The sequence below is a fragment of the Plectropomus leopardus genome, chromosome 5 (genome assembly GCF_008729295.1).
Source record: "Plectropomus leopardus isolate mb chromosome 5, YSFRI_Pleo_2.0, whole genome shotgun sequence".
Taxonomy (NCBI): domain Eukaryota; kingdom Metazoa; phylum Chordata; class Actinopteri; order Perciformes; family Serranidae; genus Plectropomus; species Plectropomus leopardus.
Window position 1 is genome coordinate 4,496,723 of NC_056467.1, and position 13,155 is coordinate 4,509,877.

The following is a 13,155-nucleotide window of genomic DNA, read 5'->3' on the forward strand; positions in this document are numbered from 1 at the left end:
GAGGTTCAGCCCATAAAATGTACATGTAGAATATATTATTATGACAGCCCACAATCCAGTCTTTGTTAAGGTAAACATTTACAATGGATTTAGCCATAATTGCCCATACACTCTCATTTAATCCCCTGTAATTCAAATCCCCGTGCACCTACTCATAATCCTCTCTTTGGCTGCAGCAGGGATGTAATTGAGCCCCAGCCACTTTTCAGGTGTGTGCGTGTGTGTGTGTGTGTGCATGTGTGTGTGTGCGCGTGTGTGTGTGTGTGTGTGTGTTGCCACCCAGGTGCATTACCTCACCAGAGAAAAGCATCAGGTGTCCCCTTTGTGAATGAACATTAGATGTGGCCAAGTTAAGCCAAAATCTACCCTTGCAGTGTTTATTACTTAAATAAATAAATATGAAATCACATCAAATTTGGATAAGACCAAACTCAGATGGTGTATGGGACCTGTTAATTTAGCAAACGGACAATTTTGTTTATCAACGTTCTATTCAAAAAAGTTGTAATACTAAGGGACTGTTTGTTATTTATGTGGGGGGAGGGAGTAGTGCCAAACAGGGTACACATGCCAAATTATTTTTAAGCACTGAAGAGGGACTTTTTTCTATTCTGGGTCAGGTGGGGGACATATAGCTTTAAATTATTGTATTGTATTTTGTATTTATTTTAAATACAACCTGAACCCTAAAAGGTGTGTTTTTATAGATTGCAAAAATCACACCATTTACAAAAGCCTGAAACTGTAAAAACTGAAATTGTTGTTACAGTCTATAGAGAGCGGTAAGGGGGGGGGGGGGGTTGCAAAACATAGGACACATGTCAAATATTATTTTTTAATCACCGGAGAAGGACTTTTTTGTTTTCTTTTTTTTTTTTTTAATTTGGCTTTGGTGGACTGTAAATGAAACTGTAAATGGCTGTATGTTGTATTTAATACCACCTGAACCCCAAAACCTTCTGGAGGGTTTTAAAGGCATTTTTTCCCTCAAAAAAATTGCCAAAATTACATCATTACCAAAACTGTAAAAACTGAAATTGTTGTTGCTGTCTATTGTCCCATTATTTTTTTGCAAAACAGGGGACACGTCAAATATTTTTTAAGCACTGAAGAGGGACTTTTTTCCTGATAAATAAAGAACAGTCCCTAAAGCCAAACAATACTTTCTACTCTGAATTTTTTATTTCTTTATTTCTTTATTTAGATTTGCTGTTGAATACTTATTGCATTTACTCATGCATTTTTGTTGGTAGTACATTAATGCATCACGGTAAATGAGGCACCCTTGGTGTTTTTCCATTGAGTGACTGAAATAAAGATAAATGTTCTTATATGTTGCTTTAAACATCCCCCTATAATTGTCACTTCCTGATGTAAACAACTTCAAGTTGTTAGCTCACAGATTTAGCTGCGTCAAGTTAGCCAGAGTTAACCAAAACTTACAGGAAGTAAAAACATGCACGAATTTTTCCTCTTTTTTTGTTTTAATGGAAAATAATAGCAGAAACTCGACAAAGTAAGAGATGTATCAGTGACTTAAATTGTGGACTGCATTTTAAAGGGTGAAGAACAGCATTTGACAGTTTTTTTAAACTTTATTTGTAATTAAAAACTTGCTTTTATATTCATGGACAGATACATCAAGAGCTCTTTTAGAGATTTTATTCGAGTGCACTAGGTACATCAAGTAAAATTACAGACTGAGCCTCATTCAATAAAATAAACAAAAAACAACAACAAACAAAAAAACCCAACAAGTATCAAAAGAAATACATGTGTTAACAGGGAAGAAAATAAAGAGATCCAGTCAGGAATTCAAATATGAATCAAATTATTTATGTGCAAGGTTGTTTAGTTCTAATACATTTCTGTGTTTTTTTTTTAAATTCATCAACTCTTGCACAAAGACAAGAAACATTGGTCTGATTTTCATAAATCGACATCTGTGAATATATTGTTTGGCCAAAATAAATACGGCGTCATATATATTTTCCCTTTTCTGTCCTCCATTAAAAGCATTTTACAGTTTAATGACAGCATTATGCTAATTGATTCGGTTTTATTTTGAAAGTCTGGCGGAAGTTGGTGTTCTGTTGTTGTAGGTTTGAAATTAGCGGAGCTTCATGCTCGGTTGTTTAGTCGGAAGGCGGAGTTCAGTCCAATAAAGTCCTCTCTGAACCAGCAGTGGAGTCAGTAGTACTTCTCACTTTCACTGGAATAAAGACTTTTTTGTCATTTACTTGCTGTGTCTTGTTTGGACGGCGGCGGAAAGCGGACTAAATACGGTTACAGTTTCACCTGCGGGATAAGTCGAACTAACGTCACCTCGTGAAAGGTAAGAACTGTCGCTTTTTAACGTTACTTTTACAGTAAAATCAACAAATTTAGCTATTATAACATTATAACGTCTGCCTGCGAGTGTAAGAAGTTGCTCCGACCCATTTAAATACATGTGTAACACTAAATAATGTTTAGTATTTTCTGTCAGGTGGGTTTTGTTTCACACCCTAAATTAGCTATACGCACTTTATGTAAACCTTCCGCAAAAACCTGCTTTTTGTGTGTGTGTTTAAATTATGTTAATATGACTCAAATAAGAGAGACATTAGTTCCTGCAAAAAGTGCGCTTCATCCAGTGTAGAGCTGCCTTTTTGGGCTCTGCTCTGCAGGACTGAGCAGGTTTATTGTATGAGAGCATGGTGGTCAGTGATGGCTCTTTGTCATTTGTGTGAGTGCTCTATTTTTGGACATTTGACTAACACACAACACACTTTTTTGTTTGTTTATTTGGTTTTTTAATTAATTTATTTATTACTATTATTTTTGTTTTTTGTTTTTTTTCTGCAAAATCAACCAATTAGGAGTCCCACATTCTTTGCAGATATTGCAGATCCCCATCTCATATATTGTACACTATGTCATTTTTTTTTTTTTTTATAATTTAGTCGGATTTTCTGTAATTTTGGCACCAAAAGAAGGCAGAATTATGGCTCACTGTGGGCTTTCAAACTTGTTGAAACCGAAGCAATTTGACTTGATTTCTTTTAGGGAAAAATGGTTGGAGGGCAATGAGTGGCATAAGAAGTGACACAAACATCAGCAAAAGAAGATAGTTTGGGTTAAGGTTAGGGTTAGGGTTAGGGTTAGGCCTACAAGAAAATTGGCACAAAAAAAGAAAGTAAAAAAGTGTTAAAAAAGTGTTAAAATATGATATTAGTAGATATAAATATACTTTGCTGCTGTGTCAAAAGACCATAAAATTGCCAGATTTTTGAAAATCCGGTTGTACTCGCCATAAAACAAACTGAGCATCAAGGCTATTTTGCTGTTTTTCCGAAGGTTGTGAGAACAATCACAGCTTCAATTGCAAATCGAATCATCTATAAACCATAATGACTATACAATAACTTAAACTTTTGCACCGCTCACATTGACACTCTGGAACAATAAAGCATCGTTATCAGTAAGTCTATCTACAATAAATCACATAGATGTCATAATCCCCCTCAAAAAGCGTGCAAGCCAGCAGCCACTGCGGCTGGCTCTTGTGGCTGCATTCAATCTGCTTTAGTGAGTGAGTGGGGGTGCAGGCTGAATCACTTTCCTAAAATGGTCTGGCAGATTTAATTTAGTCTCAAATTAAAATGACAGAAGAGCTCGGTTTCAGCGGTGTGGTTATAGTTATACTAATATTTAGATATTGTGAGCAAGAGTTAGTCAGATCCTGCAGCACTGGATATCACTGCTATTATTTCCTAAGGGCAAGCAAAGGTGCATATGATACCCATGATGAGTCATATGAAAGGAATATCCAGCGCTCTTGGCGATAATTTTAGGGAACGCCTATTGTTGTAGATTGGCGTCTGTCGCTGAAATACAATGACGAAATGTTGATGATGCAAAGAGGTAAACAATGCACGCCTCCAGTAATCCTTGTGTCTACTGTAGAACAAATTAGCATGTTTCTCTTGCTACAAAATGTGTCCAATTTTTTTTTTTTTGTTTCTTACTAGGTGCTGTGGAGTTGACAATGAAGCACCTGTCATTATTGTGCCTGTATGCACTGGTGACCCTGTATGGCCATAAGGTCGTGCAGTCCCAGGCTGCCTCCTATGGTGAGCGGGGCTCTGATCTTGGCATACAGGTGTTTCAGCAAGTAGTCCAGTCCAAGCCCCTGGAAAATGTAGTGCTTTCGCCCCATGGCGTTGCTTCCATCCTTGGCATGTTGCTTCCAGGGGCCCATGGCGAGACTCGGAAGCAGGTCCTCAATGTTCTACGGTACAAGAAAAACGGTAACGAATCTTTCTGGTAGTAAAAGTTTAGGCACTACCTGGAGTTTGGGGTGATGAACATTTTATGCCAGTTGTGTAATTCAGAGTTTACTTGTTCTGCACAGGCCCGTACAAGATGTTGAAAAAGCTGCACAAGACCTTGACGGCAAAGTCCAACCAGGACGCCGTGCTGATCGCCAACGCCATGTTCAGCCAGGAGGGTTTCCCCATGGAGAAAGCCTTCATATCCACCAACAAAGCCAACTTCCAGTGTGAGAGCAGGAGCTTGGACTTCAACAACCCACAGGGGGCAGCAGATGAAATCAATGAATGGGTTAACAATAAGACCAAAGGTAGGAGTCTCGCATGAACACATCAGCTGCACAGGTGCATCTCAAAAAATTGGAATATTGTGAAAAAAGTTAACTATTTTCTTTCAGTTGTTTAAGAAAGTGAAAATTTGACATGTTCAGTACTCATTACATAAACTAAACTAAAAGCCGCCATCAAAGCAACAACACCTCAGCACTGTCGGGTTGATCGCCTCCGTGCCAAGCCGCACTGATGCAATAATTTATAGTAACGGAGCCCTAGACAAGTACAGAGAATATATATGAACATACGTTGCAGAAGTTGAACATTTTCTGTATTGTAAATCCCTTTTACGAATGATCCTAGGAAATATTCGAATCATTTGAGATACATGATTTCTAATTTTCATGAGCTATATGAGCCATAATCATCAAAATTAAAACAACAAAAAGGCTTAAAATATTTCGTTTAGGTATAATGAATATACAATAAATGAAAGTTGACCTTTGTGAATTCAATTTTGAAGAAAAATGAACTTTTTCACAATATACCCTTGTATAATGCCCCTGTATATACAAAATGAAATTGTCTTAGGAGAGCCAGCAGGTGTAAGCATTTATTTTGACACAGTTATGAACTGAATATGAATATTTAATCAGCGAGAGAGTTGGCTAACAACAAATAAAAAACAAAAACAATCAAACAGGTAAACTAACAAGTACTGACAGATATTGATACAAAGAGGCAGCTTTTTAGTCACAGTAATTTGACATTAGTGCAACATGTCGTTCATAAGTGTTTTATACCACCTCATCAGTGTCTATGTGGTCACATTAATCGCTCCAGATATATATCTGCTGAAACTGTCCCATTGTTCAATAGCCGTGTCATTTTTCCAGTTGAAAGTATGTACATTCATAAAATAATTAGAGTGTGAATTAGGTGTAAAAGGTATTGAGAATGGTTGATATAGACACAGATTTTACAGCTCTTGTGGTCAGCCTGTTTAAGCCTCATTCAGCTTCCGAGGGGTGTGTTGTCCCCTTTATACTAACCTGCAAGTCTATTAATATATTGGATTTATACATCAAAAGCAGACACATATTCAACCTACCGCTGAACAGACCAAAGTAAAAAGCTTGTCTCTGTAATGTGGTCCATTTTCTCCAGCGTGTATCAGTGCATCCTAATATGATGCTGCATCATTACCTTCTCGTCTTCGCTGAAGTGAATATGAAAGAGATGGTGTTTGTTATTTTTTAATGAAACATTTCTGATGGAGTAATGTTCCCGTGTTGTATATTTATCCAGGTCACATCCCCAGCCTGATCAAAGCAGACATGCTGGACTCGGCTCTGACCCGTCTGGTCGCTGTCAACTCAATCTACTTCAAAGGCTTATGGAAATCTCGCTTTCAGCCCGAGAACACCAAGATGAGACCTTTCAGCGGGGGCGACGGAAACGTATATAAAGTTCCGATGATGTCCCAGTTGTCTGTTTTCAACATCGGTGAGCGATGATGTGCGACAGGTTTTCACAGATGGTTTCCTGTGTGACACTAACCATTTGAATATTTCGCATTAGAGCAAATTTTTAGTTTTAATGGTTTTGCTTTTATGTCATTAACTTTACTGACAATGTTTCAGATGCATCAAGATGCAGAATAAGAGATGAAATTGACAAAGCATGAAGATCTTTTGCAGTAATTTTTAAAGGAACAAAATTTGGCGATTTTCCTTTTTCCATACATTTTCTTCTTCAGCTTCTTTCACCATGAATTATGAGAAATAATTCCTATTTTTTAGATATGCCGTATATGTTGGTAGTTATACAGTGTTACAGCTTTAGTAATATACCAGATTTCCAGATTTTCCTTCCTTCCTTCCTAAAACATTTGCAGAGTCATTTCTTTAAATATTTCTAATCCTAAACTTACATCCATGTTTACAAGCTTGCAGTTGGTCAAAAACACCACAGGCTCCCTGTAAGTCAGCATTATGTTGGTATATATATCTTTATATCTCTGAACTGTCTTGATGTGGTTAAACATTTATTTAATCAAGTTAGAACAAATGCAGAAAAAAACGGTCTATCAAGAGCTGCTGACCCCAGATCTGCCAACTGGATATATTGTAGATTTAATGATGAAATTGTTTCAATTTTGTTTGTTTTTATGATGCAATCACACCTATTGCCAGTTAATGATTCATAAGCCGGCTTGTGTTGAGTTGTAGAGACATGCAGGCACAGACACACCACATCCGTAGGACATTATTTAGTCCTGTGTGAAATGAGATGGTGCGCTTGTCAGTCGTCTATATTTAGACGAGTTGTCAGAGTCGTGTTTGAGTGCTGCGGGTAGATTCTCGTAGAGTTAAACTAAGGCTATGTTCAGCTGTGAGGCGCAGACGTTTGTCTCTCTTCAGTGTCCTGCTGTGTGTTGACTTCAGTGCATTATAGTTTGTGACTTTCTGAATGGATTATTGTCCCCAAATTACGGCATAAAGAGTTTGTAACAGCCTTAATTCACTTGGCCATGGCTGAACACAGTTATGTTTTCTGAATATAATGGGATTTATTTGGCTTTATTCCTTCTGAGCATAGTGCGCTGTGATTTAGTTTAATGGCTACAGGAAGCATGAAAAAGCTGTGTGGACTCAGTTGAATGGACGTTTGGGGTGTGTTTACCGTGACGTTATGTGCTTTCTTTGGCCAAAAGTAGCTTTCACATCGAAGTTCAGCTGTTCATTTGTCATGTATTAGACGGAAATGTGTTGTTATTTAAAAACTCAAAGTACCCCTGCAGACTACAGTCCAGCACACTTAGTGCCATTTCAAGCTTCAAGCCATAACAACATGTTTGAATGAAGAGAAAAGCTCCTAAAATCCAGCTCGAAGGGCTCAATAGAAGTCTGCAAACAATATCCCTGTCTAAATAAAAAGTCATAATCTGTTTAATTTCAGACATCAGTGTTTGACTATCCCTCTCTGAAACTAACAACCTGCTCAAGAGAACCTTTTGCTATGATTAACATTTGCTGTCTGATATCTGAGGAAGAATCCGTTTGTCGTCAGGAAATGATGCATTTTCTGCTTCTAGTTAGTTTTAACTAAATAAAAATGCAAGGCGGCGACAGTCTCCGTGGTTCGTGGTAGAGTTGTATTAGTGTGCTCTTTAAACCAGCATTACATCTCTACTCGTCTTTTTGTTGTTTTTTTTCCTTTTTAAATGGGAAAATATATTTAACAAAAAAATAAAATAACATTATATAGAGTAATATAAAATAAAGTATATATGTATATGCCATATACAGTATATACACACAATATTATTGTAGCGTGACACAAAAAAAGTAAATAAATAAAAATAACAAATTCAGCACTTTTGTAGGGGAGATGATCAAGCATGTGTTTTTTAAATAATAATGCAGTCAGATCAACAAACATACCGGAGTGTTTTCATTGCACAGTAAAAAGGGCGACGATCCTTCATACCTGTGGGGTTGATTTGGGAGTTCAATCTGTGTCTTCCTTACTTCTTTTTTATCACATAAGTAATGTGTCATTGTGCAAGGCTCTGACTCAAGTTTCATCCTTATCGTCACCCTGAGCTTTGAAACATTTAACCCTTAAACTCTCTTTTTCTACCAGGCTTGGCCACCACGCCTCAGGGACTGTCATATAAGGTGATAGAGCTGCCGTATCACGGCAACACCATCAGCATGATGATAGTCCTGCCCTCTGAAGAGGACACACCTCTGTCCCATTTTATCCCGCACATCAGCACAGCTACAGTGCAGAGTTGGATCAAACTGATGCACATGAGAAAAGTCCGCCTGCTTATTCCCAAGTAAGACTCACACAGTAACAGTTCCTCCTCAAACGTCTTTGACTGAATGTGACAGTGAAACTCTGTTTGTGTCTGTAGGTTCACTGCTGATGCAGAGGTGGATTTGGAAGGCCCCCTCTCAGCACTGGGAATAACAGACATGTTCAGTCAGGGCAAGGCCGACTTCAGAAACCTCAGTGAGTGAACGGGCAGTCAACTCCAAACCCAAAAGTGACGCACTGCCTCAGAGCATTTACAACAGGTTTATTTGGATATGATGAGGGCTTGAAAATATGAAAGCATTGTTGGTTGTTTACTTCAAGAGTCAGTAAGAAGTATGTCTAGCTGTCCAGTGTGAAGCTGAATCACTTCTGTTTTTGTTTTTTCTTCTCCTCAACCTTCCCAGAGTGATGGACTGAAAGGCGGTCTAAATGTAATGCTGTAGTGCCACCATGTGGTGTAATCTGAAAAACAGTGTATAGGACTGCTCCGGAGGAAAAATGTGTCTGTCTGACACATGTGGAGTTTTGCTCGAGTGCCACAATGTGGCGTAATGTAGCAACCAGTTAATACCTTTACTTAATAATCAATCAACCAGACTAATACAGAAGCACTACAGTTTCCTGTGTTATTATTTAGGACATACGAGGTCAGAGGAGATAAGTACACACACACATTTCAGTGGAATTTGATTTCCTCCTGTTGTGTTAATTATGCAGGACAACAGTCACCAAAATGGTCTAGGTAACACTTTGAAACCTGGATCGACGTCACTTTTCCGGTGCTGCATTCAAACCCCTTCACAAGTATTTTAACCTCCGAAACCCTGAGAAAATCGGTTTGATTTCTTTTGAAACATGGGGAAGAGGGCAATGAGCAACTTGGCAAGAAGTGTTCCACAAAGTGCAGGAAATTCATAGATTTGGACATTATTTTTCAAAAAGCTAATGTCTTCAAAAGCTATATTTTTGATTATCATGGTTATGTCTTTAAAATGATTTTATAGAATTATTGTTATTTCTAAGCACTTTTTTTAGATCATTTCCTAGTTTTTTCTTTTGTTTTACCCTTTTTGTCTAATTTTTAGGGTTTTTTGTTTACATTTTACCTTTTTTGCTTATTTTGGTGTCATTGCTTCACTTTACCCTTTTTGTGCTAATTTTGGAGTCATTGCTTAATTTTTACCCTTTTTTGTGCTAATTTTGGGGTCATTGCTTCTTTAGTTGCTCGTTGCCTTCTTCCTATATTTTTGCAATAAATCAAGGCAATTTGCTCAGGTTTTAAAGAGTTAATGAGTTACCTGTCAGTCCTATTGAGTTTATGTTTCCACATCTTTTGTTTGTTTGTAATAAGTCAGTGTCGTGAGAGGGGCGGGGCTAAAAGGCAACAATACATAACTGTATTTCCGTGGTCTAAACCAAATGAAGCAAAAAACAGATGTGAAAGCACACTAAAAAGCAATCACTACCACAAGTTTCCAAAACTCGAATGACATCCAGTATACTCTGTCTATACCTGAGCTCAGTCCAATTAAAGCACTGTATTATTTATGTAGGCATTTTTTTTTTAACAGAGGACATTTTGACATGTCACAGTAAAAAGATACACGTGTAGTTAGATAAATCAATGATAGCTGAACAGTCTTGTATGGTGCATGCTGGCTTGCTGTCACAGCGACGTGGCTAAATCACTTTTTTCCTTCTGTGACGAGTCAAAATGTCTGCTGTGAAAAAGGACTTACATTTAAGGCTAAAGGCTGATGTACAAGAGTATTGTTGTTGCTGATTGGACCTCAGCTCATATGCAACAGTCACCAAACTCATTGCACAGATTTAATCTGTCTCACCCTAAAAGGATGCAACAAAACATTAATGGTGCAGTCACACCAAAATTAGGAAATGACATGTTATCTCCAGCAGTTTATGTTTACAACCCATCCCATGTTAACAACAGCAGTCCACACATTTGTTAATTAAGATAATTATTTTATCAATATCTTAGTGTTTAATTTACCTCTGTAACTGTCCCTACATTTAGCACAGTCTAGCAGCATCTCTTTTTTGCTGCTGCTGGTATTATTTTGCCATGCAGTCGTAAAAAACAAGATAAAGACGCTATTTCCGAAATGTCAGGTCAATCCCGTCCTCTCTCTCAAACCAGATGGACACTGGAGAGCTGCAAGTTGAATGAAAAGCGAATTTCAGTCTGACTGTGCCATGAATGAGACGTGAAGTAAGCGTGTGCAGGCCCACACAGTCCTGAGAGGAGCTCTAACCAGACTTAAAGCATCTGTGTGGGTAGGCCATGGACGTGCTGTGTTGTTTTATTCACCAGCGCTATTGATTGCTAGTATATTATTACTCCATCAGACCTATCATGTTGGATGTGAACAGCTTTGGCGGATCAATATCAGATTGTCAATAATGTCATGTCTGTAATCTAACATACTGTAGGTGGGTATAAAGGTATAATTAACAGTCGTTGTTTTCTCAGGTGCTGAGCCTGTGCATGTATCCAAGGCGCTCCAGAAAGCCAAAATTGTGGTGAATGAAGACGGAACAAAAGCAGCAGCTGCCACTAGTGAGTATTTGTTTTTCTTTGATTTAAAGGTCTGTTTTATAGGAAGGTTTTTAGTGTGGAGAATAAAGTGGCATCTAGTGGTGAGATTGCAACCAACTGAAACTCCAGTGAGCCAAATGTCACAAAAACACACAGCCCCATCTAATGCCAGTGTTTAGTTTAAGTTAAGTTTGAGGTGATTAGAAACTAAAAAAAACATAGTTATGAATATTAAATTGATTTTTTGCCAATACATCCCTGTTAATCCTGCACACTGGATCTTTAAATGTTGAGCCAAACACAAAGCTGCATGTTTAGTTAATAGAATATGAGAATATTAGGGGTCAACTGATATTGTTTTTTCAGGGCCGATACGCGTATTTTGTAGCTAATGAGACAGATAAGTTTTTAGTTTTTGGAAAATAACCATCTCCAGCAAAAACTTTGTTTTAATGCTGTTAGCAAATGTTTAATCAAAACGGAAACTTTCAACATCATATACAGCAAGTTCCCAGCAACTTTTTTTTAATAAAGTCAAATGAAAATTTAAATTAAAAAATGAATCAATAAAAATAGCTAGTTTTACAAAGTAAAAGTATCTCCCATGTTGACGCTTTCTTTGCACTTTTAATTCATTTTACCAGCGATCATTAAAATGAAATGCCGATACAGATAATTGGCAAATGCCAAATATCAGCCCCAGTAATTGGCCAGACAGATAGTCTGTCGAACCTAGAGACTATTAATGACATTGTCAACAATATTGCACATTAGCCTGTGCTGTTACAGTTTTTCACATGTTTTTACCATGTCTTTGCCTTTGCATTTAGCTGCCATTCTGCTGGCTCGCTCCTCCCCACCTTGGGTCACAGTGGACAGACCTTTCCTCTTCATCATCAGACATAACCCAACAGGTACTACTTTTATCTGGGTTTACATTTAAAGGTGTATATAATGTATTTATGTAGAAAATCTAACATTTTTACAACCACATGAGAAATTGCGTTATTATCAGCGTTATTATTACAAAATCTTATCATTGGAAATATGTCAATTAATCACCAATATTAGGGTTAATGAAAGCATGTAACCTTTAGGCAGCAGTGCTTGACTGATATGTTGTTCCTGTCTCTGCCTCAGGTACCATTCTCTTTATGGGCCAGATTAACCAGCCTTGAGCCCAGCCGTCACTGGCCAGCCACTGGTAGCATCATAGGCTGACATGGGAAATGCTTCTACACTGCCATGCACTCACACACAGACACACACACACACACACAGACTTTGCTGTAGACTTATGTACAGTGTGAACATATGATGTTATTTGTTTTAAATATTGCTTTTTATGTTACCCGTTTTCTGTAATGCATAACATGCTTTATAAAAAATGTTTTGCTGACTAAATTTTCCAGCCGTTTTAATTTTTGTATACCTTTTTTTGAATTTATTACATTTTTAAAAGACTTTGAATGTCAGTTGTGTATTTTCTCAACTCTGGAGTAGGATAATCTGTTTATTTATCACGTTGCTGTTTCCATTTAAAATTTCTCTGTCTCAAGTCGTGTCACTCCAGTCAGTTCTAAGTTTCACTCCTAAGTTATGGCAATGTGCGTCCCATCTTGAACATTTTGCATTACTGTTACTTTACAATGATTGTTTCCCTCACTGAGGAAGTCTTCTGTTATCATTCTTGCTTCAAATTTGATCAAATAAATACACATATTTATAACATCAGTGAGTTTTTTTGGATAATTGTATCTCTGACATGGGAATGTTTGCTCCATACTTGTTTCTTTTCATTGTTTCCTTTGTATTTATTGATATTGTTTGGTTTTAATTAATAGTAAACATGTCTCAGAATCTTAAATCTAGCAGACTGATACTCTGAAAATCAGAATCAAAATTATACTTTATTGATCTCTGGGGTGAAATTGTGGTTTGTTACAGTCGGTCTGATGCAAGTGTAGAGAACTATTGCAATAGTAGTAATAAGTACCAGTACAAAAAATAGAAAACAGAAATACAGTAAGAGTAAACAATTAGCATAGTATGTAAATATGTAAAATAAAATATGTATGGTATCCTGAGTATGTAAGTGTGTAAAAATATACATTTTAGAAATACAGTAACAGACAATTATCACTAATATGTGAATATTTAAATTATGATATGAATAATGTGCTG

The 13,155-nt window shown here is 37.2% G+C and overlaps 1 protein-coding gene across 1 annotated transcript; it reads left to right on the top strand.

Annotated features, from left to right (window-relative positions):
- The first annotated feature begins 2,130 nt into the window (after positions 1-2,130).
- Positions 2,131-12,702, top strand: serpine2 (serpin peptidase inhibitor, clade E (nexin, plasminogen activator inhibitor type 1), member 2). Its single transcript, XM_042487369.1, has 9 exons — positions 2,131-2,335; positions 4,014-4,292; positions 4,397-4,624; positions 5,895-6,092; positions 8,235-8,433; positions 8,512-8,609; positions 10,906-10,992; positions 11,802-11,885; positions 12,112-12,702. Exons 2-9 carry the CDS (start codon positions 4,031-4,033, stop codon positions 12,147-12,149), a joined length of 1,194 nt encoding a protein of 397 aa, XP_042343303.1. The 5' UTR covers positions 2,131-2,335; positions 4,014-4,030; the 3' UTR covers positions 12,150-12,702.
- The last annotated feature ends 453 nt before the right edge of the window (positions 12,703-13,155 follow it).

What these genes read in the sequence shown, in the direction of transcription:
- serpine2 (XM_042487369.1), top strand. Translation starts at nt 4,031, where the DNA reads ATGAAGCACCTGTCATTATTGTGCCTGTATGCACTGGTGACCCTGTAT. An exon ending in GTCCGCCTGCTTATTCCCAA is followed by an intron (nt 8,434 to 8,511) that starts GTAAGACTCACA and finishes TTGTGTCTGTAG; the next exon opens with GTTCACTGCTGATGCAGAGG. An exon ending in GGCCGACTTCAGAAACCTCA is followed by an intron (nt 8,610 to 10,905) that starts GTGAGTGAACGG and finishes TTGTTTTCTCAG; the next exon opens with GTGCTGAGCCTGTGCATGTA.